Source organism: Tachyglossus aculeatus, chromosome 14 (genome assembly GCF_015852505.1).
Source record: "Tachyglossus aculeatus isolate mTacAcu1 chromosome 14, mTacAcu1.pri, whole genome shotgun sequence".
In the NCBI taxonomy this organism is placed as follows: Eukaryota; Metazoa; Chordata; class Mammalia; order Monotremata; family Tachyglossidae; genus Tachyglossus; species Tachyglossus aculeatus.
Window position 1 is genome coordinate 16,821,963 of NC_052079.1, and position 14,283 is coordinate 16,836,245.

Consider the following 14,283-nt stretch of genomic DNA (forward strand, 5'->3'; position numbering starts at 1 on the left):
ACTGAGGCCCAGAGAAGTGAAGCGACTTGCCTAAGCCCACACAGCAGACATGTGGCAGAGCGGGGATTAGAACCCACGTCCTTCTGACTCCAAGGCCCGGGCTCTACCCACTATTACACTCTCCCAAGTGCTTAGTACTATGCTCTGCACACAGCAAGGGCTCAATTAATATCTATGAATGAATGAATGAGGGAATGAATGAAGAGTGAATGAATGAATGAAGAGTGAATGAATGAAGAGTGAATAAATGAAAGAAGAATAAAGGAAGGAAGGAAGGAAGGAAGGAAGGGTGAATGAATGAAGAGTGAATAAATGAATAAAGGAAGGAAGGAAAAATGAAGAGTGAATGAAGAATGAATGAATGAAGAGTGAATAAATGAATGAAGAATAAATGAATGAAGGAAGTGGATGAATGAATGAATGAATGAATGAAGAGTGAATGAATGAATGAATGAAGAGTGAATGAATGAAGGAAGGAAGGATGAATGAAGAGTGAATGAAGAATGAATGAATGAAGAGTGAATGAATGAAGGAAGGAAGGATGAATGAAGAGTGAATGAAGAATGAATGAATGAAGAGTGAATGAATGAATGAATGGTGAATGAAGGAGGAATAAATGAATAAAGGAAGGAAGTGAATGTGTGAATGAATGAAGGAAGGAAGGAAGGAAGGAAGAATGAAGAGTGAATGAAGAATGAATGAATGAATGAAGACTGAATAAATGAAGGAAGGAAGTGAATGTGTGAATGAAGAGTGAATGAATGAAGGAAGGAAGAATGAAGAAAGAGTGAATGAAGAATGAATGAATGAAGAGTGAATAAATGAATGAAGGAAGGAAGGAAGTGAATGTGTGAATGAAGAGTGAATGAATGAAGGAAGGAAGGAAGGAAGAATGAAGGAAGAGTGAATGAAGAATGAATGAATGAATGAATGAAGAGTGAATAAATGAATGAAGGAAGTGAGTGAATGAATGAAGAAGGAAGAATGAATGAACAGTGAATGAGTGCAGAATAAATGAATTGATGAATGAAGGAAGGAAGAGTGAATGAAGAGTGAATGAATGCGGAATACAGAATGAATGAATGAATGCAGAATGAATGCAGAGAAGCAGCGTGGCTCAGTGGAAAAGAGCCCGGGCTTTGGAGTCAGAGGTCATGGGTTCAAATCCCGGCTCCGCCACTTGTCAGCTGTGTGACTTTGGGCAAGTCACTTCACTTCTCTAGGCCTCAGTTCCCTCATCTGTAAAATGGGGATGAAGACTGTGAGCCCCGCGTGGGACAACCTCATGACCTTGTATCCCCCCAGCGCTTAGAACAGTGCTTTGCACATCGTAAGTGCTTAATAAATGCCATCACCATTATTATTAGTATACATGAGTTAATGAATGAGGGAAGGAAGAGTGAAGAGTGAATGAATGAAGAGTATATTAATGCTGAATGAATGAATGAAGAGTGAATGAATGCAGAAGAAATGAATTAACGAAGGAAGGAAGGAAGAGTGAATGAATGCAGAATAAATGAATTAATGAAGGAAGGAAGGAAGAGAGAATGAATGATTGACGAATACATGAATGAAGGAAGGAAGGAAGGGTGTAGGAAGAGTGAATGAATGAAGGCAGGCAGGAAGGGTGAATGATGAATGAATGAATGAATGTACGGATGGACGAACGAAGGCTGGTCGGCTGCTGGCCCCTGAGGGGAGGCTGGAAGGGCCGCGCGCATGCGCGCTCCTCCCGCCTCAGGTGCGCCCCGCCCTCAGGTGCGCCCTCTCCTCGCTTCCCATTGGCCAGCGCGGGGAGGGGGGGGGCCCGCCGCGTCCGGGTCTAGTTCAGGGTCTCGGTCATCTACGTCACTTCCGGCGGCGCGCGGCGGGAGGGGGCGGGGGCGCGCGCGCGCGCCTCCCCACAGCCCGGAGAGAAGATGGCGGCGGCGCCGCCGTCGGACGAGGAGCTGTTCGCCCAGCTGAGGCGCTTCGGCCTGTCGCCGGGGCCGGTGACGGACAGCACGCGGCCGGTCTACCTCAAGAAGCTGAAGAAGCTCCGCGAGGAGGGGACGGGGACGGGGACGGGGCCGCCGCCGTCGTCCCGGGGCGGGCGGAGCGACAAGGCCGCCCTCACCGCGGGCCCTCAGGCCTGCTGCCCGCCGCCGCCCGGGAAGGTGCTGCTGGGCTTCAGCTCGGACGAGTCGGACGCCGAGGCCGCCGCCGCCGCCTCCTCCGCCGGGGAGGCCTCCCGGAGGCCCCCGGGGCGCGGGCCGCGGGCCCCGTCGTGGTGGGGGCGCGAGCCGTCGTCGGCCCCGCGCTGGACGCCCCCCCGGCCCCACAACGGGGGCCGGCCCCCCCCCGGGGGAGGACTACTCCGACTCGGACGACGACGACGACGGCGACGCCCCCCCCTCCGCCGCCTCGTCGGGGGCCAGACCGGACGCCCCCCGCCTCCGCCCCGTCCCCCGGAGGGCCCCGGCCTGCGGCAACCACGTGGACGGCGCCCCCCGCCCCTCGGGCCCCGAGAGGGCGGGCCCGCGGGCCGACGAGGACCCGCTCCTGCGCCAGTTCAAGCGGGAGGAGCCGTCCCCCCCGCCGGGCCTCAGCGCCCACTCCCTGTCCATGTCCCTCCTCACCGCCGCCTGCCTCTTCTTCCTCGCCCTGGGCCTCACCTACCTCGGCATGAGGGGCACGGGAGCCAAGGACCGCGGGGGGCCGAGCAGTGAGTATGGCGGCGGCCTTGACGAAGCGCTTACCCCGCGCCGAGCGGATCGGGTCGGCCCACGGGGTGGGCTCCCGGTCGTCACCCCCGTTTCACAGATGGGGGAACTGAGGCCCGGAGAGGTGCAGGGCCCCAAGTCACACAGCCGGGATTCGAACCCGCGACCTCCGACTCCAAAGCCCACGCGCTTCCCCCTGAGCCCCCGCATCGATCAATCGGGGAGTCAGCTCTCTTCCTGACTCCCGTTATTATTACTGCGCATATTTATTACTCTATTTTACTTGCACGTTTCTAGCCTGCTTATTCTATTTTGTTGGTGTGTTTGGTTCTGTTCTCCGTCTCCCCCTTTTAGACTGTGAGCCCGCTGTTGGGGAGGGACTGTCTCTGTGTGATGCCAGTTTGGACTTCCCAAGCGCTTAGTACAGTGCTCTGCACATAGTAAGCGCTCAATAAATACGATTGATTGATTGATTGATTCCTCCCTTCAAGGCCCTGCTGAGAGCTCACCTCCTCCAGGAGGCCTTCCCACACTGAGTCCCTTCCTTCCTCTCCCCCTCGTCCCCCTCTCCATCCCCCCCGTCTTACCTCCTTCCCTTCCCCACAGCACCCGTATATATATTTGTACGTATTTATTACTCTATTTTATTTGTACATATCTATTCTATTTATTTTATTTTGTTAGTATGCTTGGTTTTGTTCTCCGTCTCCCCCTTTTAGACTGTGAGCCCACTGTTGGGTAGGGACTGTCGCTAGATGTTGCCAATTTGTACTTCCCAAGCGCTTGGTACAGTGCTCTGCACATAGTAAGCGCTCAGTAAATACGATTGATGATGATGAGTCCCCCCCGCTCCCCGTGCCCGCTGGTCCCTCAGCCCCCCCCCCCCCCCCATCGATCAATCAGTCGTATTGATTGAGCGCCTACTGTGCGCGGAGCACTGGACCGGGCGCTTGGGAAGTCAGTCAGTCAGTCAGTCAATCAAGTCCGAGTTGGCAACATCTAGAGGCGGTCCCGACCCAACAGTGGGCCCAATCAATCAATCAGTGGCTCAATCAGTCAATCAATCAATCGTATTGATTGAGCGCTTACTGTGCGCGGAGCACTGGACTGGGCGCTTGGGAAGGCCGAGTTGGCAACGTCTAGAGGCGGTCCCGACCCAACAATGGGCTCAAGCAATCAAGCAGTCAATCGTATTGATTGAGCGCTTACTGTGTGCAGAGCAGTGTATTGGGCACTTGGGAAGTCCAAGTTGGCAACATCTAGAGGCGGTCCCGACCCAACAATGGGCTCGAGCAATCAAGCAGTCAGTCGTATTGATTGAGCGCTTACTGTGTGCGGAACAGTGTATTGGGTACTTGGGAAGTCCAAGTTGGCAACATCTAGAGGCAGTCCCGACCCAACGGTGGGCTCAGTCAATCAATCGTATTTATTGAGCACTTACTGTGTGTGGAGCACTGTACTAAGCGCTTGGGAAGTACAATCAATCGTATTGATTAAGCGCTTACTGTGCGCGGAGCACTGGGCTAAGTGCTTGGGAAGTCCAAGTTGGCAACATCTAGAGGCGGTGTCCACCCAACAGTGGGCCCAATCGATCATATTTAGTGAGCGCTTACTGTGCGCGGAGCACTGGACTGGGCGCTTGGGAAGTCCAAGTTGGCAACATCTAGAGGCGGTCCCGACCCAACAGTGGGCTCAATCAGTCAATCAATCAATCGTATTGATTGAGCGCTTGCTGTGCACGGAGTACTGGACTGGGTGCTGGGGAAGGACAAGTTGGCAACATCTAGAGGCAGTCCCGACCCAACAGTGGGCCCAATCAATCAATCAGTCGTGTTGTTTGAGCGCTTACTGTGCGCGGAGCACTGGACTAAGCGCTTGGGAAGTCCAAGTTGGCAACATCTAGAGATGGTCCCGACCCAACAGTGGGCCCAATCAATCAGTTATATTTATTGAACGATTACTGTTTGCGGAGCACTGGACTAAGCGCTTGGGAAGTCCAAGTTGGCAACATCTAGAGGCGGTCCTGACCGAACAGTGGGCTCAATCGATCAAGCAATCAACCGTATTTATTGAGCGCTTACTGTGTGTGGAGCACTGTACTAAGCGCTTGGGAAGTACAATCAATCAGTCGTATTGATTAAGCACTTACTGTGTGCGGAGCACTAGACTAAGCACTTGAAGTCCAAGTTGGCAACATCTAGAGGCGGCCCCTCTCCAACAGTGGGCTCAATCAATCAATCATATTGATTGAGCGCTTACTGTGTGCGGAGCACTGGACTAAGCACTTGGGAAGTCCAAGTTGGCAACATCTAGAGACGGTCCCGACCCAACAGTGGGCTCAATCAATCAGTCAATCAGTCAATCAACCGTATTTATTGAGCACTGGACTGGGCGCTTGGGAAGTCCAAGTTGGCAACATCTAGAGACGGTCCCGACCCAACAGTGGGCTCAATCAATCAATCAACCGTATTTGTTGAGCGCTTACTGTGTGCGGCGCACTGGACTAAGCGCTTGGGAAGTCCAAGTTGGCAACATCTAGAGACAGACCCAACCCAACAGTGGGCTCAATCAATCAAGCAATCAGTCGTATTGATTGAGTGCTTACTGTGCGCGGAGCACCGGACTAAGCGCTTGGGAAGTCCAAGTTGGCAACATCTAGAAGACAGACCCGACCCAACAGTGGGCTCAATCAATCAATCGTATTGATTGAGCGCTTACTGTGTGCAGAGCACTGTACTAAGCGCTTGGGAGGTCCAAGTTGGCAACATCTAGAGACGGTCCCCACCCAACAGTGAGCTCACAGTCTAGAAGGGGGAGACAGAGAACAAAACACAACATATTAACAAAATAAATAGAATAGATATGTACAAGTAAAAGAAATAAATAGGGTAATAAATACGTACAAACATATATACATAAATACAGGTGCTGTGGGGTAGGGAAGGAGGTAAGGCGGGGGGGGATGGAGAGGGTGAGGAGGGGGAGAGGAAGGAGCGGGCCCAGCGCTCAATAAATACGATTGAGCCCACGGTTGGGTAGGGACCGTCTCTAGATGTTGTGAACTTGGACTTCCCAAGTGCTTAATACAGTGCTCTGCACACAGTAAATGCTCAATAAATACGATTAATTGATTGATTGATTGAATGAATAAGGAGGTGAGGAAAAATAGTACAGTGCTCTGCACACAGTAAGCACTCAATAAATACGATTGATTGATTGAATGAGGAGGAGAGGAAAAGCAGACTGAACCCCCTCCCCATTTCCCCCGCCTTACCTCCTTCTCCCCACAGCATATATATATATATATATATATATTTATACATATACGCATTCGTAGGTATTTATTACTCTACTTCTCTTGTACATATTCTATTTGGTTTATATGTTTTGTTTTGTTGTCTGTCTCCCTCTTCTAGATTGTGAGCCCGCTGTTGGGTAGGGACCATCTCTAGATGTTGCCAACTTGGACTTCCCAAGCGCTTAGTACAGTGCCCTGCACACAGTAAGCACTCTATAAATACGATTGAACATCCCGGTCCATACTGAGCGCCCACCGGGTGTAGAGCGCCGGTTGTCATCATCGTTGGGATGTGTTGAGCACTTGCTGGGTGCACCGGTCATCGATGGGATGTATTGAGAGGTTCCTGGGTGCACTGGTCATCATCGATGGGATTTATCGAGAGGTTACTGGGTGCAGAGCACTGGTCCTCATTATCATTATCGATGGGATTTATTGAGGTTACTGGGTGCACCGGTCATCGATGGGATTTATTGAGAGGTTACTGGGTGCACTAGTCATCGATGGGATTTATCGAGAGGTTGCTGGGTGCAGAGCACTGGTCCTCATTATCATTATCGATGGGATTTATTGAGAGGTTACTGGGTGCACTGGTCATCGATGGGATTTATTGAGAGGTTACTGGGTGCACTAGTCATCGATGGGATTTATCGAGAGTTTGCTGGGTGCAGAGCACTGGTCCTCATCATTATCGATGGGATTTATTGAGAGGTTACTGGGTGCACTGGTCATCGATGGGATTTATTGAGAGGTTACTGGGTGCACTAGTCATCGATGGGATTTATCGAGAGTTTGCTGGGTGCAGAGCACTGGTCCTCATCATTATCGATGGGATTTATTGAGAGGTTGCTGGGTGCACTGGTCATCATCGATGGGATTTATTGAGAGGTTACTGGGTGCAGAGCACTGGTCCTCATCATTATCGCTGGGATTTATTGAGAGGCTATTGGGTGCACTGGTCATCGCTGGGATTTATTGAGAGGTTACTGGGTGCAGAGCACTGCTCCTCATCATCATTATCGATGGGATTTGTTGAGAGGTTACTGGGTGCAGAGCACTGGTCCTCATCTTCATCATCGATGGGATTTATTGAGGTTACTGGGTGCACTGGTCATCGGTGAATTTATTGAGAGGTTACTGGGTGCAGAGCACTGGTCCTCATCATCATCATCATCATCGATGGGATTTATTGAGAGGTTACTGGGTGCAGAGCACTGGTCCTCATCATCATTATTGATGGGACACAGTAAGCACAACTGAGTGAATTTTTTGAGAGGTTACTGGGTGCAGAGCACTGGTCCTCAGCATCATCATCGATGGGATTTATTGAGAGGTTGCTGGGTACACCGGTCATCGTCGATGGGATTTATTGAGAGGTTACTGGGTGCACTGGTCATCGATGGGATTTATTGAGAGGTTACTGGGTGCAGAACACTGGTCATCATCATTATTGATGGGAAACAGTAAGCGCTGAATAGATACGATTGAATGAATGAATTTATTGAGAGGTTACTGGGTGCAGAGCACTGGCCCTCATCATCATCGATGGGATTTATTGAGAGGTTAATGGGTGCAGAGCACTGGTCCTCGTCGTCATTATCGATGGGATTTATTGAGCGCTTATTGGGTGCAGAGCACTGGACTAAGCGCCTGGGAGAGAACCATACCGCAGAGTTGGTAGGCATTCTCCCTGCCCACAAAGAGCTTATAGTCATTAGGTGCCCAGGTCAACCGCAGAGCCTTCCTACACGCTTAGAGGGGAATGGTGAAACACTTGGCATCTTCATAATGGTTTTCCCAGAGATCTCTTTTTGGGCTTGACTGTCCAGTAATCGTCATCGATGGGATTTATTGAGCACTTACTGGGTGCAGAGCACTGGACTAAGTGCTTGGGAGAGGACAGTAATAATAATAATTATGGTATTAAGCGCTTACTTGAGGCCAAGCACTGTTCTAAGCGGTGGGGTAGTTGCAAGGTAATCAGGTAGTCCCACATGGGGCTCACAGTCTTAATCCCCATTTTACAAATGAGGCAACTGAGGCACAGAGAAGTTAAGTGGCTTGCCCAAGCAGACAGGTGGCGGAGCCGGAATTAGAACGCACATCCTCCGACTCCCAAGCCTGTGCCCTTTCCACCAAGCCAAGCAGCCGCTCTGTATGACAGAGTTGGTTGGCACGTTCTCTGCCCCCAAAGAGCTTACGGTCGTCAGATGCCCAGATCAACCGCAGAACCCTCCCACACGCTTAAAGGGGAACAGTGAAACACTGGCATCTTCAGAATGGTTTTCCGGAGGGCTTTTGTTTAGCTGGAATGTCCAGTAATCATCGTCCTCATCGATGGGATTTATTGAGCACTTACTGGGTGCGGAGCACTGTGCTAAGCGCTTGGGAGAAGGCAATACAGAAGTGTTGTTGGTAGGCATGTGCCCTGCCCCCCAAGAGCTTAATAGTCATTAGATGCCCCAATCGAACGCAGAGCCCTCCCTGCACTTAGGAAAGGTGAAGCACTGGCATCTTCAGAATGGTTTTCCGGAGAGTTTTTGTTTAGCCTGAACTTCAGATAATCCATCATCAATAGTATTTATTGAGCGCTTACTGCGTGCAGAGCGTTGTGCTGTGCTCTTCAGAGCGGGCAGTACAACAGAGTTGGTAGACACATTCCATGCCCACAAAGTGCTTACAGTTGTTAGATGCGCAAATCCAACGCAGAATCCTCCTCACACTTACAAGGGGTGAAAAGGGGAATGGTGACACAGTCGCACCTTCAGAATGGTTTTCCTGAGAGCTTTCGTTCAGCCTGAGTGAGCAGTGGTCATAATAAAAATAATAATAATAATAATGGCATTTATTAAGCGCTTAGTATGTGCAAAGCACTGTTCTAAGCGCCGGGGAGGTTACAAGGCGATCAGGTTGTCCCACGGGGGCTCACGGTCTTCATCCCCATTGTACAGATGAGGGAGCTGAGGCACAGAGAAGTTTAGTGACTTGCCCAGGGTCACACAGCTGACAGTTGGCAGAGCTGGGATTCGAACCCATGACCTCTGACTCCAAAGCCCGTGCTGTTTCCACTGGGCCACGCTGTCTGACAGTTGGTAGCCACCCACCCCCTAAAAAGTTTACGGTCATCAGATGCCCAAATCAACTGCAGAACCCATCCACTCAATAGTGTTGAGTTAGCAGTATGTCTTAGTGGAAAGAGCACGGGCTTGGGAGTCAGAGGTTGTGGGTTCGAATCCCGGCTCCACCACTTATCAGCTTTGCGACTTTGGGCAAGTCACTTCACTTCCCCGTTCCTCAGTTCCCTCATCTGTAAAAGGGGGATTAAGACTGTGAGCCCCACGTGGGACAACCTGCTTACCCGGTATCTACCCCAGCGCTTAGAACAGTGATTGGAACATAGTAAGCGCTTAACAAACACCAATATCGTTATTATCGTTTTTGCTATTTATTGAGTGCTTACTGTGTGCAGAACCCTATGCTAAGCCCTTGGGGAGAGGACCCTACAACGAAGTTGGCAGACAAGTTCCCGGCCCACAACGAGCTCTCAGTCTAGCGGGTGAGCATATGGTTGTTAGATGCCAGGACTTTGCCAAAGTCAAGCTCAGAACCCTCCCCGCACTTTAAAGGGGCGAAAAGAGAACTGGCATCTTCAGGATGGTTTCCAGAGAGCTCTCGTTTAGCCTCAACGTCCATTAACCGTCGTCATCGGTGGTATTTATCGCACGCTTCCTTTGAGCAGAGCATTGTACTAAGCGTTCGGGGGAGTACAGTACAACAGAGCTGGCAGACAGGATTCCTGCCCCAAACGAGCTTCCTGTCTAGTGGGGTAGACGATCCCAGACATTCATGAGCTGTGTTGGGTGCCCACTCCAAAATAAACTCACGAAGGATGTCGGAAATCGCAGATCTGTTATTACAGTTTGCTCACGTCGATGGGTATAAAACTTCAGGCCGATCTGCACTCATACACTCTTCCTTATACTTTGAAAATCGCTCATGTGGAGCCTTGTGTCCAGTGCACGTGTGTGTGTTCTGGCTAGAAAATGGAAGAATAAGAGGAATGGATAACACTTTTTTGCTCTCTTTAGCCACGGCAATAGACAAACTTTTGTTTTGAGGGGGGTGAATTCATCAAAATACATTTAATCCTCATGTATTTATGGACAGTATTTCAGTTTGAGTGAATGGACTCTGTTTCCAAGTGGTAGGTTAACATTTGAGAAGAGTTGGTACAGCCTACCCATGAATGAGCCTTTTTCTCCCCATCCAACACGCTTTCTTCTAACCTGGGAAGAGAACCTTTTGTGATGAAAGCGATTTGTTTTTTTCCGTGAATGAAATTCCTGACCCGTAGTCTTACCCAGCGTCTGATGAAATATGATTTTATATTCATACCAAACAACAAAGAGTGTAATCTTTGAATTTTCAAGTAGGTAGGTGTCTACTGTTTTTTTCTGTTTGGCTTATATACTTTATTTTTAATTTTAGGGGAATGCATTGGGATGGTCACAGACCCCATTTTAGGAGTGGAAGTAAATAGCACTTTGAAAATTTAGGATCCAAAATGAGTCAACTCAGCTGCCCAGGTAGTATTGACTCCTTTGATAATCCTATTTGGATCCATGTGGACATCTTATACTTGTTAAAAGAGAAGCGGCATGGCCTAGTGGGTAGAGCTCGGCCTGGGAGTCAGAAGGATCTGATCCTGGTTCTGCCACTTGTCATCTGTGTGACCTTGGGCAAGTCACTTCTCTGTACCTCAGTTTCCTCATCTGTACGATTGGGATTAAGCCTGAGAGCCCCATGTGGGACATGGACTCTGTCCAACCTGGTTAGCTTGTATCTACTCCAGCGCTTAGTACACTGCCTTGTCACAAAGTGCTTAGCAAAGACCATAAAGAAAGTAACGGAACTAAAATGCTCCCTCCCGTTCAGAGCCCGCTGTTCAGTCTTTCCCCAGATCCTGTCAGGTTTTCCTCCCCTCTGTCCAAATGACCAATCCACCGGCCCAGGTGTTTGCCATTACCCAGCTTGGTGAAGATAATTAATTATGGCAATTGCTAAGTGCTTACCAGGTGTTAAGCGCTGTTCTAAGTGCAGGGGTAGATGCAGACTAATCAGGTCAGTCCCTGTCCCTAAATAAGAGTGAGAACCGATGTATTTCACCCCATTTTACAGATCAGTCAACTGTATTTGTGGAGTGCTTGGGAGAAAACAATATAACTGACACATTCCCTGCCCACCACAAACTTACCCAGCTTCCCGCTACGGCATTAGCTTCCTCGCTGACCTCCCCAGCCTTCAGCCTCTCCTTTTCCCAGTCCATATATTACTTTGTTGCCCATACCACTTTTTCAAAATGTTGTTCTGCAGGTGTCTCAAAACCCCCAACTGGTTTCCCATTCCTCTCTGCATCAAGGAGAAACACCTAATGGTTGGCTCTAAGGCAGTCACTTTTCCTCTCTTTAGCCTCTCTCTTCTTGCACTACACCCCAGCTCACATTCCTCATTCCCCTCAAATGAACCTGCTCCTTTTGCCAACCTAATTCTCGTCTCCCTTGCCACTGACCTACTCATTCCCTCCCCTTTCCCTGTAATCCCTCAGATTTGACAGACCGTAGCTCTCCTCATCAAAACATTTCTGAAACTGCATCTCCAGGAGGCCTTCCTCAATTAACTTCTAATCTTCCCCAAGTCATATCTTGCTTGGCCTCCTGTGCCAGTGATGCACTTTATCTACCCAGGGCATTTACCGTCATGTTGATACACATACCCTACTATTTAGCACTTAGCTCTGTCTCCATCTTTCTTTTCTCTGCTTCTGTGTGTCAGTTATTTTTTGTTGGTCTTCCCTGCCTGACTTGTAGGCAACTTGAGGTCAGGAACTGTCTTCACTTGTTCTCTCCCAAGTGCGTTGTACAGTTCTCCCGACACAGGTAACTTGCTATGTGCTGTTAATGGATCAAGTTGATACTGGCTGGTCGATGGTTATTTTCATGGTTGAATTGGCTGAATTAAGAATGAGTTGCCTTTATGAAATGACACTCTATGTTTAGAAACCAAGGTGATAGTTGTGTGAAGTACTAGAAATGATGCTACCTTTCTTTTTCAGTGAAAACTAGGAATTAGTGTAATTTGACTAAGCATCTTCAATTTGAGGTAGTTTACAGGCACGTTGATGTACCCCTTCACTTTTCCACGAGACAGCAAGAAAGCTTTTGTGAAGCCCAGCCAGGATTATTTTTAATGAAGCATGCTTTTTCATCATCACCGATATCGTTTGAGCACAGCACCGTGGCGAGCGCTTAGGGACCTTTCCCTAAAAGTAGACACAGCCCCCTACCCTACCCAAATGGGGAGACAGGGCAAGCCCAAAATAGAGGCATACAATGGGTACAAGAGTGAAAACTGAGGTACGACTGACCCAAACGAAGTTGACTGATAAACAGAGTAAGGAAGCAGATGTACCTATGGCCAGTGAGGGTGGCTGATGCGAAATTGTGGGGTCCTACCAGAAGGGCTGTGTCCTGGGTGTCAGGAGACCAGCTGTAGTCATTTCTACTACTGACCAGTGGTGTGACTTTGGGTGAGTCCCTTGACCTCTGTTTTCCCCAACTCTTAAATGGGGGTGATACGATCTGCCTTTCCCTCCCACACAAGAATGTTGAAGAGGATAAATTAAGGTAATTGATGTGAAAGTCCTTTGGAATAATAAAGAGCATTACATAACTTGAAACATTATTACTAAGGAATGAAATGATCAGGGAAATGGAGATGAATTGGCAGTGCCCTTTGGAGGAGGTGGCTGTTTAGTGGGGAAGGATGCGTTTGGGCGGATTTGAGAGGGAGGGAATCCTAGGCAGGAGAGAGGGTGTGCACAGTGGGACAGAAACAGGAGAGTCAGGAACAAGGAAAATACCAACCAACGTACCTTGGGAAGAACGGAGAATACAGGGATGCGAACTGCTGTTTCACTGGGGGCAAGAAACAACTTCTTTGTGCCTCATTTTCCCCCACTGTAAAATGGGGGATTCAAAGTTGTTCTCCCCCTAACTGTGAGCCCCATCTTGGATAAGGACTGATTAACCTGATTGTCTTGCATGTACCGCAGTGCTTAACACAGTGCTTGTGCAGAGTAAGTGCTGAACAAATACCAAAATCATCAGAGTAAATGCTTAACAAATACCACTGTTATGATTATTTTGAGCAGAAGGGATGGAAGGCAGGTAGAAAGCCCAAGAAGATGCTTGATTTGCAGTTTAAAAGGGTGACTATTTTTAAGGAAGGCTTTTTGAGGAGGGGTGTTATGTGTTTCAAGGAGACTTATCTGAACAGTTGACTGTAGGTTAGAGTGAAGAAGAAGAAAAATCATAGCATTTGTTAAGCGCTTGACTATGTGCCAGACACTGTTCTAAGTGCTGGAAGAGAGGGGCTGGAGGCAGGGGGACCAGAAAGAGGATTCATGCAATCCTTTATCCAGGAGTTGATGGGGGCGTGGACATGGCTGTTGGCTATATAAGTGGAGAGGAAGGGGTGGACCTGGGAAATACTGTGGCAGAAAGTCCAGCAGGATTTAGATTTACCAAGTGTAGCAGGCGAAAGGGAGAAAAGAGTCAAGTGTGTGAGTCTTCCCTTCCTCTTGACCGATTCCTTCTCGGAGAAACTCTCTGGCCTCGGTTTCACCAACAGCACTGCGGAAGTGAAGGTGACCTTTGGGAAAGTTCAAATCTGACGTTCTCTTTGCTGGTTAAAGTCGTTAGCAGGATTATAGGGAGGAAGGATGGGTGGCACTGCGGGGGCTTTAGGAGGGAGTAAAGGGCTTGGAATAGGTTGGGGGGAAGGGAGGAGCCCCTAGACTAGGGAGTCCTTGTAATGGTTTTGAACTGGTGAAGGGGCAGAGTTCAGCACCAGAGCACACGAAGGGGCAGAAGTCAGCCTGTTTGGCCACTTTCTGCCACAGCGCTAATCTCCGTGGCTGCAGGAGCTGAGGAAGCAGGTTGTAAGGGTTGATAGTGCGAGAGAGATGGCGGAGCAGAGGAGTTGAATTTAATAGTGCGGGTTATAGAAAAGGTGTGGACCTTTGCTTTTAGGGAGGACGGGAACGGCGGGGACTCCAGGATTAGTGGAGAGGGTCCACGGGCTGGGGGCTTTCGGTGATGAAGGAGAGTTGGGAAAGTCCAGTGGTTGCTGGTCAGGTGAAAAGGAGCTTGTGGTCAGAAATTGGTAATTCGGCATTGGTAGGGGATGGAGGTGGTGAAATCAGAGCTGTGGTCAGTCAGTCGT

General features: G+C 49.3%; 1 protein-coding gene across 1 annotated transcript in view; it reads left to right on the forward strand.

The window, feature by feature from the left end:
- Positions 1-1,919: 1,919 nt before the first annotated feature.
- The window catches only part of LEMD3 (LEM domain containing 3), a 46,530-nt gene continuing 34,166 nt past the window's right edge, over positions 1,920-14,283 (forward strand). The window contains 2 exon segments of the mRNA XM_038756497.1: positions 1,920-2,093; positions 2,095-2,704. Coding sequence (XP_038612425.1) covers positions 1,920-2,093; positions 2,095-2,704 — 784 coding nt within the window.